General features: G+C 35.9%; 2 protein-coding genes across 3 annotated transcripts; both read left to right on the forward strand.

Annotated features, from left to right (window-relative positions):
* Nucleotides 1-313: 313 nt before the first annotated feature.
* On the forward strand, nucleotides 314-4,266 carry LOC133792723 (uncharacterized). 2 transcript variants are annotated; one of them, XM_062230633.1, is made up of 5 exons: nucleotides 314-730; nucleotides 1,584-2,441; nucleotides 2,545-3,336; nucleotides 3,442-3,959; nucleotides 4,048-4,266. In XM_062230633.1, exons 2-5 carry the CDS (start codon nucleotides 1,584-1,586, stop codon nucleotides 4,187-4,189), a joined length of 2,310 nt encoding a protein of 769 aa, XP_062086617.1. In that variant the 5' UTR covers nucleotides 314-730; the 3' UTR covers nucleotides 4,190-4,266. The 2 variants fall into 2 exon arrangements, with proteins under 2 accessions (XP_062086617.1, XP_062086616.1); XM_062230632.1 differs by having other exon boundaries at nucleotides 316-730; nucleotides 2,521-3,336.
* Nucleotides 4,267-10,715: 6,449 nt separating this feature from the next.
* LOC133792724 (small ribosomal subunit protein eS4x) lies at nucleotides 10,716-12,597 on the forward strand. Its single transcript, XM_062230635.1, has 5 exons — nucleotides 10,716-10,857; nucleotides 10,970-11,047; nucleotides 11,146-11,326; nucleotides 11,490-11,587; nucleotides 11,977-12,597. The coding sequence occupies exons 1-5, from the start codon at nucleotides 10,855-10,857 to the stop codon at nucleotides 12,409-12,411; spliced, it is 795 nt and encodes a 264-aa protein (XP_062086619.1). The 5' UTR covers nucleotides 10,716-10,854; the 3' UTR covers nucleotides 12,412-12,597.
* Nucleotides 12,598-13,807: the final 1,210 nt, after the last annotated feature.

Raw genomic sequence — 13,807 nt, forward strand, 5'->3', positions numbered from 1 at the left:
ATTAAAATAATTAATTTCTTCAAAAAGTTTTAAAGTAAAAATTTATTTTAAAATGTAAAAAATAATTTTTTTGAAAGTATTTATGTTTTACTTAAATAAAATACTTTTTAAGATTTTTTTAATATGTTTTTTTAAATGATTTTTTAGTATGTTAGAAATTATAAGAAAATAGTAAATAAATGAGTATTACTCACTTATTAAAATTAATTTAAAGCAAATTATAATTTAGTATTATTAAAATCATAATGTTATACGTGAGTAGGGAAATTTGACTTTTTATGCTTAATAGTGTAGTGTAATACAAAATAATGCTAGGCATTTTTAACATTACAAAATAATGCCAAATTTTTTGCTAGTACCCAAAATACCCCTGTCACAATTCCCCCCCATCCCAGTTTTGATTCTCCCTCTCTCTCTCAAACTCTCGGTCACAAACTCCCAACCCCCCGACCATTGAACTACCCAAATCTCCCCATCGGTTTCTCAAGCTTTCTCAAGCTTTCTCTCTCTCTCAAGCTTTCTCTCTCAAACTCTCGGTTCGAGTCCCCGTCGCGGCCCCCGTCGAAGTCGCGTTGCCCCCCGTCGAAGCCGCGCTGCCCCCCGTCGAAGCCGCGCTGCCCCCCGTCGAGCCCCCGTCACAGCCCCCGTCGAAACCCCGCGCCTCCGTCTTGCCTCTCGCCGTCTGTCATCCAAAACCCACGGTTCAAGTTTCTCCATACCCAAAACAAAGGTAAGCTTATTGTTTGTGTTTGTGTGTATGTGTATGGATTAGTGTGGAATTGTTTGTGTATGGATTAGTGTGGGATTGTTTGTGTGTATGGATTAATCTGGTTTGTTTTGGGTATGGAATAGTGTGGGTATGTTTTAGTGAAGCCTGGGATTTTTGTGGGTCTGTAAGGTTGCTCGATGGGAGGTTCGATGCATGCTCGATGGGGGTTCGATGCATGCTCGATGGGGGTTCGATAGGTTAAGACATTAAGGGTTCCAAGTTTAGGTTCGATGCTCGATGGGGGTTCGATGCATGCTCGATGGGGGTTCGATAGGTTAAGCCGTTAAGGGTTCCAAGTTTAGGTTCGATGCTCGATGGGGGGGTTCGATGCATGCTCGATGGGGGTTCGATAGGTTAAGCCGTTAAGGGTTCCAAGTTTAGGTTCGATGCTCGATGGGGGATCGATGCATGCTCGATGGGTTGTGTATTTTTTGGGTTCGATTCATGCTCGATGGGGTTCGATGCATGCTCGATGGGTTTGGTATTTGTTGGGTTCGATGCTTGTCGATGTTGGTTCGATAGGATAGGCCTTAGGGGTTCGATGGGGTAGGCCCATTATGGGTTCCGGGTTTAAAACTAAGAAATTAGATGCATGCTCGATGGGGGTTCGATGCATGCTCGATGGATTGGGTCTTATGTTGGGTTCGATGGTGGTTCGATGCATGCTCTAGGGGTTCGATAGGGGGTTCGATGGGTACTCGGGTTGGGGTTCGATGGGTGTTTGAGATGGGTTCGATGGTTGCATGTATGTTTATTTATGGATTTTTCATGCGACTTTATTTAAGTGTATTATTGTTATCTTTATTTTTTGCAGATGCCGAAGTATCTTTTACCCTTGACAGATCACTTTCCTGGACGAGTCACATATAGGGGCAATGGTTACTTTAAAACAATCAAGGACAAGTTTGAGGAGCTCGGGTTGATAGAAAGGGTGAAGGAATCCCCATTCAAACAATTTTTCATGGCTGAGAAATTGGACTTCTCTGCATCTCTCATGCATCAATTAATGTTGCGCAAGATCCAGTGCTTCAAAGAGGATGAGTTGCATTTACATTTGGGATCTAGACCCTGCAGATTTGGTAGAGGCGAGTTTGCTTTGGTTACGGGGTTGAACTTCAGTTCCGGGCCATCTGAGACTGATTTGAAGAAACACTTGACTAGTGACCGCTTAATCAAGGAGTACTTTAATGATGAAGAAACAGTGAAGTTAATGCATTTGGAGGCTGCTTTAAAAAACTGCACTATAGTTGAAGATGCCTACAAGTTGGGCCTATGTTTCTTTGTTGAGGGGGTTTTACTTGCACGAGAGGGCAAGTTAAATGTCTGGATAGATTCGCTGAAGATGGTGGAGGACACTGAGTACTTCTTTACTTACCCATGGGGGAAGGTGTCTTTTAACAAGCTTATGGATTCATGTAAGAAAGACATGCATCATCAGAAAAGGAACTATGAGAAGAAAAAGGAAGTTAAGGGGAAACAGAAAGAAGCAAAATACAGTTTGTATGGTTATGTCCCTGCATTGCAGTATTGGGCATATGAAGCCATCCAGCAGTTTGCACGTGAGTATGGTATTAACCATGGAAACCAGTTTCCGAGGATGCTTAGTTGGTCGAGCAATAAGGAGCGTCCTATTTCGAAGGCCGACCTTGCACCGATGTTCAAGAAGACGAGTGTAAGTTCTGCTATATTATGTCAAAATAGAGTATTCTTTGGTGGTTTCAAACTGACTTAATGCTTTGTATTTGATGCAGTTGATTGTGTTGTCCATGTTGAAGCCCCGGCCTTCGGAGATAGATTATTATAGCGCTCTGACGGAGGGTGATGCTCCCTTGTATCCCGGGTTGGGCCAAGAAGAAGAGGTAGAAACTCCCACTGATTTTGAGAAGGTGGCGGAGATAGCTGCTGAGGTTGCGAAGGCAGCAAATATTTTTGTTGATGGCCCTGATGATGAGGATACCCCAGCCCCCATCGACCCCACACCCTCGGCCCCAGCCCCATCGGTACACCCCAGTCCTGATCAACCTGATTTACGGGAGGTGTTGGAGAGGTTGGAGCGAGTCGAGAGTCGTCAGGATACCATCCTAGAGAACCAGGCGGTCATCATGGATGTTGTCAATAAGATCTTGACATTCGTACAAGATCTTCCAAATGATTCTGATTCTGATTCCGACTCACTTGACCTCCCAGATGATTTTGTCTCACATGACATAGGCACTCCTCCCCCGATAGTACTCACAGCAAATCCTGAGACCCCAGGTGTTGCTATTATAGAACCTGGGGATGTTGTTGGTGTAGAGTTTCAATTGGCCAAGAGGAAAAGACGCAAACCTAAGAAATTTGAAGACTACACCGACCCAACCAGAAAGAAAGCTCGTTTGGATGCGATTGATGACGTGCCATTAGTCCTCGACCCTCTAAAGAAGCCACTTGCTACACAGTACAGAACGGTCGGCAAGTGGTTGCTTGGAGATATTCCGAACAAGACGAAGAGGGATGTCCAATCTGGTGTGTATGGTCCGAGTTGGTTTCTGACGATGAAGACACCACAGTTTTGGATCGATGATGGGGTAAGTAATTTTATTAAATTTATTAATATTTGTTATCTGGTATAAGCAGTGGGTTCAATAGGGGTTTCGATAGGCTGATTAATTACTTTCCAATCATTTTTGCAGCATATTGATGCGGCCATGCATATGCTACGTAGGCGTCGACAGTTCTATCCCGGGGCGTATCGGCAAGATGGTGTTGTGATGAATATTATGTTCTCACAAGTGGTACCGGCTCGTTATGATGCATATCAGACTGCCAAGGAAGCGGATAAGAAAAGGTTTTTGTGGGATTCAGATGTGATATCAATGATTACGGGAATTGACAATCAATTTCTGGCATCGTGGAAGGGAGTAGACACTGTATATTGGTGCCAGAACTACCTTCAAGCGCATTGGTTTGCAGTTGAAGCCTCCATTTCTACTTGGACTCTGAATGTTTATGATTCGGACGTGACCGTGATAAGTGATAAACAACTGCAATCTTTTATGAAGTCATGGTCTACTTTGTTCCCATCGTTGTTATTACAGTCACAACTTTTCAAGGACGACCCTCGGTTGACGATTCCACCTGGAGCTAAAAGATGCAAAGAGTTCAATGTGCACCGCATGCTAGTTGATTCAGTACCCCAAACCAAAGTCAGGTAAACAAAAGTCTAGTTTTTATTCAAGTTTTTTAAATTAAATTCCATGTTGATTTTGTTACTAATGCAATTTATGTTTTGGTTACAGTGGAGATTGTGGTGTGTACGCCATCAAGCACATCGAACACTTATTGGGTAGGCTACCACTTGACACGATTTGCGATGACAACATGGAGTTGTTCAGAAACAAATGGACAGTTGACTTATGGTATCAGAATGTTAGACATTGAACATTCTCATGTTATATTTATTTGCTTAAAATGTAGATTTTTAAGAAATTTTTTTGAGTCGAGTATCTTTTTATTAACGACAATTAACAACCAAAATTCATTAACGACAATAAAAAAAGAAAACGAAAAATAACCTTCAACTTCAAGTTTAAATAAAATACAACAAAAAATAAACTCAAAGCCGAGCTTTGCATGAGGATTTGTTGTGGCCACGACCACCACATCTACTACACTTACGCATTGTAACTGGTTTTTCCCCGCCAGATGGCCAACGATTTGTCCTTGGTCTTCCTAGCTTTGGTTTTTTTGGGCGACCAACTTGTTGTTTCTCTATGGGTACACCAACTACCATATTCTTAATGTCATCTGGAAGTATCCAGTCATCCTCGTTCCCAGTTGGGTAAATGGTTTCTTTGTACGAATTCCTCCATGACTCAATGGTGTAAAACGGTGAACACAAGGAGTAAAGGTTCACTCCACGCTCTATAGCTGCTGCAGCTGCATGGGGACAAGGTGTGCCTATGAGCTGGAATACCCCACATGAGCATGATTTCGTCATCAAATTCACCTCAGCATCGCTGTCTGCACCAGTTACATGAAACTCGAATTGACCAAGGGCATAGACATTCATGAACCTTCCTTTGTCAGCATTGTTCGATACATCTGCCTCCATCAGGGTGGATAATTTGGTGGTAGTCTTCTCTGTCACACTACGTCGTTCAGAAAACCAAGACTGTAGTGTGAACCGAATGAATTCTAAAAAAATTGTAACTGGAAAGGTTCTTGCATCCTTGGTCTTGTTGTTGAAGCTTTCAGCGTAGTTGCTAGTCATTATATTGTATCGTTTTCCAGGAAAGAAAGGACGAGACCACTTATCGAAACCAATTCCCTCCAAATAGGCAGCTATAGGAGGATCCATTCGCTTAATATTTTCATAATGCTTTAGAAATTCCGTCTTCTTCCATGCATAGGCTGCTGCCCACATCTCACTGTGACAGTGATCAGTCTTGAACTTGGCTTTCACATTCATACTGATGTGATGGTAGCATGCGCCGTGGTAGGCATCAGGAAAGACAACCTCTAGAGCATGAATAATACTCGCATGCCTATCTGACACGAAAGCCAAGTCATCAACGTCCCCAATGGCTTCCTTCAACTTCGTCATGAAATATTTCCACGAGTTGTGGTTCTCACTATCCACCAACCCGAAGGCAATTGGATATAAATGACTATTCGCATCCAAAGCAACGGCACATAGCATGTGGCCACCGTACTTATTCTTCAAGAACGTGCCATCCACACATATCACAGGACGACAAAATCTGAATCCTCTCCTACAAACTCCAAGGGCAAAGAAGCAATATAGGAAACGACCATCTTCAGTGACAAAATCAGTAATTGTACCTGGATTCTTTTGCTGCAACATGTGCAAGTAGGATGGCAACTTGCAATACGAATCCTCATATGTCCCCCTAACATACGTAAGTGCCTTCTCTCTACATCTCCATGCCTTTTCATAACTCATATCAATACCAAAATTTTTCTTCATATCCTCCTTTATGTTGTTTGCCATGTAACTGGTCCCATCAACTGCGTATTTGTTCTTTATGAGGTGTCCAACGACCCACGGTGCAGCTTGACGATGACCTTTTTGTCGCACTTCTAGTGAGCATGTGTGTACGCTCTTGTATACCGTGATCTCAAACATGGGGGACATTGGTTGTTTTTTCCCTCTCAATCTCCAACAACAGTCAGGATCTTTGCATGTGATATACCACACGTCAGTACCAGACTTTTTCACCATATACTCAAAGTTATTCTTCATTGCAAATAGAGCAGCTTTGGTTTTTAAATCATTCTTGTCCTCAAAAGTCTTCCCAACATATATTTCTCCCATTGGTCCACCAGATGATGAGGAATGGGTTTTAGCAGATGCCTCAATATCTTCTTTTGTAAACATTGGGGCACTCCATCTGGTGTGATCTTCTCTTGATACAATTGTCTCCCTCCACCCAGTGTTATCTTCTGTCCTAGCAGGTTGATTACTGCTTCGAGCAGGTGCTCGGCGTCCTTGAGTTGGGAGAGGTGCCTGTGCAAGAGGCAGTCCTGACTCTTCTTCTACTTGTTGGGCTTGGGAAATGTTTAACTCCTCATTTGAAACATCTGCACTATAATACGAGTCATCCTCGGAACCATCATCATTATCTTCAAAGCAATTACCAACTGGATCATCATTCACATAGGGATCGTACTCATATGCCTCAAGCACACCTGTGGGACCTCCTTGTGGTATATCAAGCTGAATAGTAGCCATCGGATCAGTAACTGGAACAAAAGTGCCCACCTCGCTAAGATGCTTGTAACTGCTACCTGCAAGAGATGGATCGATACTAGTCGTGTCTTTTTTGTTCACACTAGGAGAAGGATCTGATATGAAATTCTTCTTAAGTGGAGTCACACATAAGACTACCCGTTCATTCAAGCTTATTCCTAAGAATACACGAACTTGACGATCATTCTTCAATTGAACCGGTGCAAATGGTTGCTCACCGCATACGTATGGCACCTCGAGTTTCAATTCATACACCTCTCTATCCACCTGAAATGTCTCGTGCAGTATGTCAAGTAGTTGCAAGTAAGTGACATCATTCTCTACTGGTATCACTTCACCTTCAGCATCCTTAAAATACCATTTCCTACCATGCATTTCCCAAACACCGTTGTAAGAAACAAATACGTAAACAGTAGAACCTGAAATAAAAAAACACAAACACAAATGGTATTTTAATGATGTTGAAAAACATGACCATCGAGCTTGCATCGAGTAGCTACCGAGTAACCATCGAGCACATGCAACGTAAAAAAATATGTGCAATCGAGCTTGCATCGAGCATCTATCGAGCATGCATGAAAAGTGAGAATGCACATTACCATCGAGTACCCATCGAGTAGGTATCGAGTACCCATCGAGTACAACATGCAACGTAAAAAATGATGTACCATCGAGCTTGCATCGAGCAGGCATCGAGCATTTATCGAGCATGCATGAAAAAGTGAGAATGCACATTACCATCGAGTACCCATCGAGTAGGTATCGAGTACCCATCGAGTACAACATGCAACGTAAAAAATGATGTGCCATCGAGCTTGCATCGAGCTTGCATCGAGCAGGCATCGAGCATGCATGAAAAAGTGAGAATGAACATTACCATCGAGTACCCATCGAGTAGGTATCGAGTACCCATCGAGCAGAACATGCAACGCTAAAATTGGTGTGTCATCGAGCCTGCATCGAGCAGGCATCGAGCATCTATCGAGCATGCATGAAAAAGTGAGAATGAACATTACCATCGAGTACCCATCGAGTAGGTATCGAGTACCCATCGAGCAGAACATGCAACGCTAAAATTGGTGTGTCATCGAGCCTGCATCGAGCAGGCATCGAGCACCCATCGAGCACAACACTAACCCAGAAAATTCCCAGAAAACGCAGATCGACAAAAAACCAGAAAAAACCCAAAAAAATGTACAAATATTGCTTAGATCTATACGAAATGCTCAAAAAGTTTAAAGGAAACATCACTAATCCAAGTATTTAAGAAAAAATTGCTTACCCATTAAATTTTTCTCCAAGATTTCTCAACCCTTACTTTAGTCTACAAATGGCTTTCTTAGTGGCGGTCCCAAGCTCTACCGTGGTGCTCTTAGTGGTGGTGTGAGGTGAGGTGAGGTGAGTGAGAGTGAGAGTGAGGAAGAAACAAGAAGAAGGAAGAGATGAGGAAGGAAGAGAGGGGGAGGGAAGAGATGAGATAGTTGTTTTTAGGGGTATTTTGGGTACTAGCAAAAAATTTGGCATTATTTTGTAATGTTAAAAATCCCTAGCATTATTTTGCATTACACCATGCTATTAAGCATAAAAAGTCAAATTTCCCCGTGAGTATTTGAGCAAAATACAATATAATTTAGTATTATTAAAAGCACAGTGAGTATTTAAGCAAACCACAATGTCAAAACTCTATATCTGTGCAGAAAACATAATTTTTGGTTTTATATCTATATTATAAAACATCAGATATTTATTAATTATATTAATATAAATTCAAATGTTATAAAATAAAATTATTAAATTCATATATTATAAAATATAATTAGATATTATAAATTTAAATGTTATAAAATATTATTATTATAATAATATTTAATATTAGACTAGATATCATTATATCCATATAAATTTTACTAGAATAAATATTTAGTAATTATATTAATATAAATTCAAATATCATTAAATATTGGGTTTATACTTTTTTGGACCTTGTGTTTTGTCTCATTACCTGTTTGGATCTTGTGTTTTGACAAATTACTTTTTGGACCCTATGTTTTATAAAATGGTTAAAATAGAAACTTAAACTCAATTTTGATAAAGAAAAAATTGAATATAACAACACAATTTTTAAGCAGAATGATTTTATTTTTGTTCTGAATTGTTAGTTTGGTAAATTATTTGTGATTTTAGTTGAGAAAACATTAACCAAAATCGGGTTTAGAGTTCTATTTTAACTATTTTACAAAACATAGGGTCCAAAAAATAATTTGTCAAAACATAGAGTCCAAACAGATAATGGGACAAAACACAAGATCCAAAAAAGTATAAATCCTTAAATATTATTATAATAATATATAATATATAATAAATACATTATATATATAAGTGTTGTGTATGTACAAATAGTATGAATGTGTAACTAAATAAGAAATTAGAATAATATTTATTTTTTATTCTCCAATCAATAAGGTTTGATTTGAATAATATTGTTTTGTACTTTAAATATGGTTAGTTTGTGATTTAAAATGTGATCATATTTAAAAAAAAAACATAAATAATGTTTTGGTTTAATTTTTCTTTCAATATGTTCATGTCATTCTTTTATATATAATATTATCTATTTATTTAAAATTTATATGAAAATTATACAAATTTAATAAAAATAATTAATAATTTTTTTAAAATGAAACTAAATAAATGTGCATAACACATTACTTGTACCTAATATTACGAGATTAATATGAAAAATGTATAAACATAATAAAAAAAATTGAATAGTTTCCTATTAATGTTAATTTAGGGGACAAAAAAGTGTACATATCTAAAAAATTTAAAAAACATAATCGGTTTGGGCCAGGCAGGTGTGGAGATCCAACTATCATTCTTGATACAGAAAATTATATAAAACAGAGTAAGTTAAAAAAAATTTGCTTTATTATGACAAATCAAATAAATTACAAAATTATGGAGGTTGTCCGTATGCGGAGCCTTGCTCTCATAGTTAGCTCGATGATTTCCTCTTGTGAGGTAGATTTTATAATTTTGGAAAACATTTTTATTTGTTCAAATCAATTTTTTATATGTATATATATTTATTGTCAAATCACTAATATATTACATTATTTATTTAATATTTTTTTATCAAATCATTATTTTTTATTGAGAAAAGTGAAATCAATTTTAATATTTAAAAATTATTACCATTTTTATTTAATTTATTTATTTTCAATATACGCTAACAACATTAATTATTTTTCATAAGTTTTTGTAACATATATTAATAGTAGTAGAAAATATAGTAATAAAAAATATTATATTATTTAAAAATCATAGCTAGTCAAATTTCAATAATCAATGTTAAACTAAAATCTTAATCTAGTCTAAGTTTCAAGCTTTGTTACAAAAATATATTTTAAAGTTAAAAAATTAGTTTTGTAAATTTTTGTAACAATCATGTTAAATTAATTTATAAATATTTATGTAAATGTTAGTTACAAAAATAAACTTCTTGATTGTGAAATTAGTTTTGCAAACTATTGTTACAAAAATGTAAAACTTGTTTACAAAATTATTGTAATTCACTACCCTGTAACCATATTTTTATATAAATATATATAATAAAGTGTTTTATAAATAGTGAATATCTTAAATTTATATTTTTAAGTTGTATAGTATAAATTTGATAGTTTATGTAATTTTTTGGTACAATATTGTAACATATGGAAAATTATAATATTTTTATGTAAATTTTGGTTACGATATTTTAACTATTAATTATTTTTGTAAATGTTAGTTACAAAAATATCTTTCCTAGTTATGAAACTAAATTTGTAAACTATTGTTACAAAATAAAAAAATTAGTTATGAATTTATTTGTATGTTTTATGTACAAAAAAAATACAATTTTAAAACTGATTTTTGTAAATATTATTTACAAATATGTAACATATATTTACAATTTCATAATAGATATTTATAAGTTTGTAAACGTTGATTATAAAAAATTATATTTTACGACTTTTATTTACGATTTTACTACTCCATATTTACATTTTTGACCCTCCATATTTTTATTAAAAAATTTCACAAGTATTTTTCATTTTTTTTAACTTTTAGTGCATTTTTGTAAATTTCCCTTCTTGATAACGAATCCGTCAGGCCCAGCCCATGGATTTCCAAATGTAAGCCTCTTTTTCTCTCTCTGGATATCCAACCCTAAAACCCTTGCCTTTCCTATTAACTCGTATAAATCTAGTCGTCCCCGCCGCTCACTCTTCTCCTTTTAGGCTACCACACTTTCCTCTGCTAGGGTTTCTGCATCTGCCTCCGTTCTTGCAAAATGGTACCTTTTTAGATTCTCCATTTCTCTTTCTGTTTCACTTATGCGCTTGAAGATCATGGTTTCTGAATATATATTTAATATGACTCTGTATGGTTTCTGATGTATTGTACAGGCTAGAGGATTGAAGAAACATTTGAAGAGGCTCAATGCCCCCAAGCATTGGATGCTCGACAAGCTTGGTGGTGCTTTCGTAAGTCATAATTTATTTTCTTCTCTTTCTTGTATCTTATATATATTTTTTGTATTTATGAGATGAAATTTTCATTTTTATTTGTTTGTTTTGGTTAGGCCCCCAAACCATCATCTGGACCACACAAGTCGAGGGAGTGCTTGCCCTTGATCCTCATCCTGAGGAACAGGTTGAAGTATGCCCTCACATACCGTGAAGTGCAATCTATTCTGATGCAGCGACATATTATGGTTGATGGAAAAGTCAGGACTGATAAGACCTACCCGTCTGGTTTCATGGGTATGTACTCATCCAAAACTCTTTTTTTACTATTGTTTTGGTTGTCTTTTGTAAGTATGATGATTACCAGTGACCACTTTGTTGTACAGGTCGCTTAGATTTTTGAAGTTATTAGCCTGTTTGAGAATTTTGCTGAACTTTATGTTATTTTGTATGATTTCAGATGTGGTTTCCATCCCAAAGACCAATGAGAACTTCCGTCTTCTTTACGATACCAAGGGTCGGTTCCGCCTTCACTCAATCAGGGATGACGAGGCTAAGGTTGGTTTCAGCAAATTAATTGGGTTTTATTGGATCTTTTCTTGATGAACATTGATGCTATTTACCTTTCTATGCTCGATGATATTTTCAATGGATTATATATTAAATTAGGCAGCATGCATATTATGCGGTTGAGATTTAATTTCTCTATATAAAGCTAGCAATTTTACTATAAATATACTACATAATTTTCCTCTTTTGGTAAGCGCTATGATATACAATTTTGATGGTCTAGTTGAGTATTTTTTTTGTTACTTGGGAGTTTAAGAAGTTGTATTTTATAGCTGCATTTCATGAATCATGATACAATTTTGTGCTTAAATTTGCTGGTTTGCTGCATTCCAGGATAACAATTATCTTCTCTTATCTGACTGAATCAATACTTGCAGTTCAAGCTCTGCAAGGTGAGGTCAGTGCAGTTTGGACAGAAGGGAATCCCCTACCTCAACACCTATGATGGACGAACCATCCGCTACCCTGACCCTCTAATTAAGGCTAATGACACCATCAAGCTGGATTTGGAGGCCAACAAGATTACCGATTTCATCAAGTTTGATGTTGGTAATGTTGTCATGGTGACTGGAGGACGAAACAGGGGACGAGTTGGAGTTATTAAGAACAGGGAAAAGCATAAGGGTACATTTGAGACCATCCACGTTCAGGATGCTCTTGGCCATGAGTTCGCTACCCGTCTTGGAAATGTGTTTACCATTGGTAAGGGAACCAAGCCCTGGATTTCTCTTCCCAAGGGCAAGGGTATCAAGTTGACAATCCTTGAAGAGGCTAAGAAGAGACTGGCAGCCCAAGCTGCTGCTACTGCTTGATTTTCATGGTAGCAATTACAGATTGTCTTTAAATTTTAGTTCCATTAGATTAATTCTGTTTAGCAGTGATCTTTTTTCAGCTCAAGTAAGGATTTTATGTGTTACATTTTTCATTTATGGTTTTGGAAAGGAATTTTGTTGCTTGAATTTTGTTGAAGTTTGTATCAGAGCATTTTTATCGACTCACCCTCATTTTTGCGTAACCCAATTATGATTTGAGCTTCTGATTCTCTCTCAATCAGTTGCAATGCTTCTTTCATTTTTAATTTTAGTTTGCTTTGTTTGATAATATGTACTTTGAAACGAAAGCAAGTTGTAGGCAGCATGAGCAACTGTTTAGTTCCTCGAAAAATGTCTTAGTGCTACTAAGTTTATCGACTCACCCCCTCATTTTGCATAACCCAATATGTTTTGAGCTTCTGATTCTCTCTCAATCAGTTGCAATGTTTCATTTTTAATTTTTAATTTCAGGTTTGATAATATTACTTTGAAATGAAAGTAAGCTGTAAGTAGCATGAGCTACTGTGCTGTTACTGTTACTCTAGAATGTCATAGTGCTACTGAGTTTATATGTAGTTTAATTTTAAGGGGTATTACACGACATCACAGATGGTAAATAACATCGTGGTTGTAGAAAATTATGTATTAAAACCAATTATATTTTATTATTAATTAGATATTTACACTATTCACGGTAAATTCAAGGATTTGGTTTTTTTTTAACAGCTCATAAATTAAAATCGGTATTTATTCAGGAGAGCAATTATATTTCTACGTTAAAATATAATTACATAAAACACTGTATGTTTAAAAAAAGTTTGAAATATACGGTGAATATAAATAATTACATATATACGGTGCTTTCAAAAAAAATATACGGAGATTAGTAAAAGGAAATAAAACAATAATACAATTCATTAATGTATCAATTTGGTCTCTAATAGGTAATGAATAACTTTTTTTTATGTCAGAAGAAGTGTGATGAAATTTTATTTTGTTGTTTACTCATAAAAAAAGAAACATCATTAATTGATGTAATTTAATTATGTTGATGTGATATAATAATATTCAATCATTTTCTTTTCAATTTTTGTATTTTTATTTATTTAAAATGAATGTATTATTAATATTAAATAAATATTTATGCTTGCATAAATTATAATATTTTTAATAAATATAATCTATTTCTATACTAGTAGTTATATATTTTTTTTAATATTTGTTACTTATATTATGTAATCAAACATTTTTGTATATATTAGTTACAAAATAAAATAGTATCTTTTAATAAGAAACTTAGTTTTATAAATTTTTTTACAAACATGTACTAAATTCACAAGTTAATTTTATAAATTTTTGTAACAATCATGTTAAATAAATTTTATAAATATTTATG

The sequence above is a fragment of the Humulus lupulus genome, chromosome 7 (assembly GCF_963169125.1).
Source record: "Humulus lupulus chromosome 7, drHumLupu1.1, whole genome shotgun sequence".
In the NCBI taxonomy this organism is placed as follows: Eukaryota; Viridiplantae; Streptophyta; class Magnoliopsida; order Rosales; family Cannabaceae; genus Humulus; species Humulus lupulus.